General features: G+C 44.0%; 2 protein-coding genes across 2 annotated transcripts; one reads left to right on the forward strand and one right to left on the reverse strand.

Moving 5' to 3' along the window:
* The first annotated feature begins 408 nt into the window (after positions 1-408).
* LOC125951881 (mitochondrial outer membrane protein SLC25A46) lies at positions 409-2,213 on the forward strand. The gene is made up of 6 exons (XM_049681002.1): positions 409-551; positions 616-782; positions 857-1,139; positions 1,214-1,270; positions 1,334-1,549; positions 1,613-2,213. The coding sequence occupies exons 1-6, from the start codon at positions 526-528 to the stop codon at positions 2,151-2,153; spliced, it is 1,290 nt and encodes a 429-aa protein (XP_049536959.1). The 5' UTR covers positions 409-525; the 3' UTR covers positions 2,154-2,213.
* Positions 2,214-2,345: 132 nt separating this feature from the next.
* On the reverse strand, positions 2,346-2,862 carry LOC125951896 (probable small nuclear ribonucleoprotein G). The gene is made up of 3 exons (XM_049681022.1): positions 2,731-2,862; positions 2,529-2,676; positions 2,346-2,461 (listed from the first exon to the last, which is right to left on the reverse strand). The coding sequence occupies exons 1-3, from the start codon at positions 2,760-2,762 to the stop codon at positions 2,411-2,413; spliced, it is 231 nt and encodes a 76-aa protein (XP_049536979.1). The 5' UTR covers positions 2,763-2,862; the 3' UTR covers positions 2,346-2,410.
* Positions 2,863-5,605: the final 2,743 nt, after the last annotated feature.

Raw genomic sequence — 5,605 nt, forward strand, 5'->3', positions numbered from 1 at the left:
GCGATTGATCAACACGTGATGTATCTGGTTGGAAGTAGCTTCATTTGGGGATACCTCCGATGCTTTGTGGATATCGCATCGCGCAGGTGTACCTTCTCTGGAACATAATGTTTGATGGGGTCCAGTCTGTTAGGCCATCAAACCTGGAAAATAAGTTGTGTTAAAAGAAAAGGTACAAAAAATATCTTTTTTTCCGTTTAATTTTTGAAAAAAAACGGTGGTTCCGCGAAAATTTGAAAATTTGAAAAAATCGGAGCGAAAATCGCACCTCTCGCTCTCGCACCAAAGAGTGAGCGAGAGAAAAGTTCGAGCAGCCAGAAAAAAAGGTAGTATACTAGTCGGTGTAGCAACCCTTACTCGACCTATTTTCGTGGTCGTATAAGCCACATAAAACGGCGCTTACCGGGCTTCTCTTGTTGACAAAAAAGTGAAAAGTGAAAAATCGGAAAATTGTGTAAAATCCGGTGAAAACCGCAAATTTTCCGACAAATTTGTGGATGATTGTAGCGCCTGAACTACTATCAAATGGCCGGATTGGACGACTACGAGCGGTAACCGAAAATAGCGTTGCTTTTTGCGAAAAGACGGTCTCTAAAACGATTCCCGGTTTTGTAGATATCTGGAAGATGAAGATGAGTTAGATAATGCACGGTTTATTTCGACGACATACAAATCCACCCTGGATGAGCCGCCGTATCAATTCGTCAACTCGGACCGCGATCTCACCCTCCCACTGCAAAAGCACAAGAATGTCCAGCCACTGTACGAGAGTCCGGAAGATGGTAGGTTTCAATAATTTTTTTCCTATTTTGCAGCAGCTGATTCCCGTTTTTGTTGACTCCCGGGGGTTTTCCAGAAATATCCCTGCGGAAGTACATCGGAGCGAGCGTCAATCTGGTCAGCTTGATAACGGAAAACCTGCTGTGCCACCCATTCCTGGTGCTACGGAGACAGTGCCAGGTTCATCATGCGGCGAAAAAGTTCCACATAGTTCCGGTCACGTTGATCCCGGTGATTGTTCATCTGCACCAACGGCAGGGTGTAACGACGCTATGGAAGGGCATCGGAAGTGTGCTGCTCGTACGCGGCATGACCCTGGCGGTGGAGGATGTGATATCTAAGTTTACGCCCTGGCCAAAGTACGTCTGGCACTCTCTTCGTCTTCGTCGTTTGCTGGCCACTTTTTAATGCACGTTCTCTTGTCTGTTTTCAGGGAAATTAATGCAAAAACCTCCATGAAACAGTTTGGTCAACATTTGCTGTTGAAATGGTAAACGATTTATGATAGCACGAACCCTGGAAACATGATAATTAACGGTTGCTTCATCCTCAGCATTAGCATAGCGACGGTGGTTCCGTTCTACTCTGCCTCACTCGTGGAAACAGTCCAGAGTGACATTGCCAGTGAAAAACCGGGTATATTTGATGTGTTTCGTGAAGGAGCCAGTCGGCTGCTATCATGGAGCGTACCCCAGAAGGGTCGAATGCTGCCCATTTGGGCGCTGGTGGGTCCGAGCATATCGCTTGGACTGTCCAAGTACATCTGCCAGTACGTATTCACTCGCTTCCCATCATTTGCAATCATTCTAAATGGCCGATTGTCTCGTTGCAGGTTGTTCGTACGCGGCATCTCGACTAGGATCATGTGCCGACGGGTCACGTTCTACGAGGAACGAAAGGGTGCTCGTACAAGGGATTTTGCCGCCCAAAGTCAGGTGATCGAGGTTTACTCGACCATGATCTCGCTGTTTGCGACCGAGATGATTTTCTATCCGTTCGAAACCATCCTGCACCGGATCCAGCTGCAGGGTACGCGCACGATCATCGATAATCTGGATTCGGGCTATTCGGTGGTACCCATACTAACCAGCTACGAAGGTGTGGTCGATTGCTATCGGCAGACCTTGGCCACCGAGGGCGTTGGCGGGCTGTACAAGGGATTCGGTGCGATGGTTCTGCAATGTGCAGCTCACGTTGCGGTCATCAAGCTGGGGAAATGGTTCATCACGCAGATTTCGGAGCTACTGTCCAGCAAACCACCGGCCAAAGTGGTGGAGTTCTACAAGCTCGACGGCAACAAGACCCCAGCTGGTTCGGCGACCATGTCGCGAAGTATCAGCGGTATCAGCTCGCTTAGCGACGAGTTATCATAGTTTGTTGAACAACACTGTTGTAAGCAGCGCAAAGAAATAAAAAAAAACATTGTTTGTTCGAATCCTAATCCACTCCGCCCTCATTCGTGAAATTCAGAGAAAAAACGAGCAGGGAAGCTGAGTATCCGGTTCAGCTCCGATATCTACGGTGAAGCCTTTTCAGCGCAATACCACCCCCAGTAACAAAACAGCTTCTATGAGTATGGAAAATACACGCTGGCAGTTATATTTATTATGGAATTACAGGTTCGCTCTTGTTATATTCGATCCAGCGCCTCCACCAGGATGATGCTGTTCCCGCGAATAACCTAGACGAGAGAAGGATCTACGTTAAGGACGAACCGGAAGATCGTAAGGGGCGATCGTTATACGTACCACCATGCCGATATTGTTGCGGGTGCCGTCCTTGCATTCCTCGATTGATTCATCGAGTACCACATTCATGAAGGGGTCAAATCCGCGGAGAATCCCGGAAACCACCCGCCCGCCGTTCAGCTTTAGCGAAAGCCGCTTGTCCATATACCTAGAAAAAAGAGTTTGGATTAGAATAGATTCACTAAAACACGATTTGTCTTACTTTTTCAACTCTGGAGGATGTGCTTTCGACATGATTTACTGCGAATTTTAGCGAATTATTTAGTGAAAAATGGAAAGACGCGGAAAATCTGCGCACTCGAGCTCCTAACCTCAAACCAAAACAACAGTGCTACAGTGCTTCGCAGCCGGTTTTTGGCGCATATTTTTTTTAATTTCGATAAAATTTTACTCTATTTTCAGCTCGATGCTCATATTCTATCGGTCATCACTGTCTCAATTGCTTTGTCGTTTATACATTGCGGTTCCGGGAGTCGGCAGATGCGGTTTTCGTTTTCTGCAACTTTCCCCTCCTGGATCCGTTTATACACTAAAGTTGGATTCAATCTGAAGCGCGCTTTAACTGTGAGTCAAATTTACTCACCAGATGGAGCTTATGAGCACGATTCGAACCGTTTTCAAACAGGTCGTTTCACAACGGAAAAATGCCACGTGACCGCCTGAATTTTTTTAAAATTTATATTCCGTTTATCCAGTCCCAAAATGAGTATAATTTGAAAATCATGCTGCCGAATCCGTTCGTCACAGCCGAACCGCCATGCCCGGTACAGCAGCTTATTCCAGCTTGATGTCTTCGTGCGGAAACTCCAGCTCATACTTCTTCTGCAAAGCATGGTGGAGTGGGTGAGCAGCAAGGTGTTGCATATTCCCAGAAAATTAGCCGCTCATGGTCCCCAATGGATGGATGAAGTTGTCAGGATAGGAATGAAGAGCACTGCAGTTCACTTCTCTGACTTGTTAATTTTCTTCTTAATTTTTTTCATGGATGCCTTTCAAGGGCATTGTGTGAAATGTTAGGATCAATCGAAGCAAAACGAAAAGAAATATTGATTTGCATCTCGTTGCTTAGAAGCGGTTTTCCTAAAACCCACGTTTTCAAAATCCGAGCACATCATTACAAAAAAACTACTGAACCAATCGATGAGAAATTTAGATCACTTAAGTTTTATTCTATTTGCCAGGTAGCCCCCAGGATTAAAAAAAGCTACTGTTAAATATGATAAAAAGTTAAATATGATAAACATGGTTTTTAGGCGTCGTAAATAACATCACTTTTTATCTTCAAAAATCTATCACAAATCGACTTGAAAAATTCACAAAACTCGACTGGGCTAGCAAGCTAAACGTAATCCAACATTGTAAAAAGTGAATAGGGGCTGTAAAAAGTATACTTTTGCATAAGAAGCTTTATAGATTGAATGTCATGAACATAGTTTTTGACAAATCTTCCTCAAAATGTGACCAAATGTTCTGAGTAGGTTGTAGTTTTTATATAAACTTTTAGTTACAAAATAAAATTAAATGTGTGGCGGATTGTAGATTACCATTACTGACACCACATCTATCCACACCTATCACCTTTCACTATTCGCAAGAGAGAATAAAGTTAGTAGAGTTCCAACCACCGAATCAATCGTGTCATACTTAAATCAGCTAAGAGAACTCCACAAATGGTTTCTTAAAAATAGTCTTCACAAATGGGCCTTTTTTTGGCCCGAATTAAGCTTAGCCCCTCCTAAAAGGCGTGAAAAACTCAGAGGAAACTGGTTGTTTTTTCCGAAATTTTCTAGATATTCTCACGCGCATGTTTCGCAAAACTGTTTTCTTCGCAAAGCTGTTTATTGTTTGCACTTGTCCATATTTTTGGCGTTCGTTAATCGTGATGTTATTCATTGAGGCAGCGCCACTGCCGCAGCAGCTGCTGAAGATCACGGGCCAAAGCGGAGAGTCTCATGAACGGACGCATAGACGAAGGCATGATCCGAATACGAGATTGCCGAACCGGATATAGAATCTCAATTAGGTCGGAAGCGGGCAAACTGCCAAACGATGTGCCGGCTCCGGCAAAACGCTCCGGAAAATGCTCGCTAGATGACGGGCCGGAAAACCTCAAACGGGCCGGTTCTTGGACAAGCGTTGCAATCCTTCCCATAACCCTGAGCCTGGCCGTTCATTGACATTGAGTCGGTGTTGGGCAAGACAGTCTTATGGAAAAATCGTCTACCGAGTAAACAAAATAGCGTAACAAGCTTACCGAGTTGGGAATACAAATGACTGCCTGTGTCAACGTCGAGTGCAAGCGGCCAAGTTATTTGATCGGCATCAATCCGTCTTCCGAGAGCATGCGGTTGCGACACACCACGCCACGCCACGTCATGCCAAGCTGGCGATAATACGAAATGCCATTGGCTGCCGAACGATGTTCATGTTGTTTGCCCTTAGCTCCCAGTACATGATCTGCAAACAGGCGGTTCTATTGACTTATAAAGTCGGTTTATGGTTGAGATCAAGGGTACACTAGGAAGATACACCCAAGCTACACTATTGCAACCAAAATGCGCCACAACATAGCGCACTAATGCACCAGTCAGTTTTCTACCAATTTTCCTCTTTTACACTTTCAGTTTACTTCTCTTTCAGAGTTCAAGGCAAAGACGTGGTCCGTGCGCCTTCCTGTCTGGCATTTCAAGAACAATTTTATGAATGAAATATAATTTTATTTTAATTTTTTATGATTTATTTTTTCAACAAAATCGTAAAAACCCATACGTAAAATGACAAGGCTTATGTAATGATCCCGGAATGGAATGTAATGTAATGCCAATGTACAAGGCTAGGAATAAAATATGCAACAATCTTCACGCCCAAGCCAATTCTTTTTGCCCAAGTATAAATTACAGCGAGCTAAAAATGTGTCTAATAATAGTTGATACAAATTTTTACAAGCATGCCAAAGCATTTTTCTTTAAGCTTCGCAACAAAAAAGTGTTCTGCTATAGAAATTAAATGTGTTAAATCGAATGTTTCAATTGTGGTTGTAAAAGCACTAATGGTTTATGCCCTCTAACGCCTAAATG

Source organism: Anopheles darlingi, chromosome 2 (assembly GCF_943734745.1).
Source record: "Anopheles darlingi chromosome 2, idAnoDarlMG_H_01, whole genome shotgun sequence".
Lineage (NCBI taxonomy): Eukaryota > Metazoa > Arthropoda > Insecta > Diptera > Culicidae > Anopheles > Anopheles darlingi.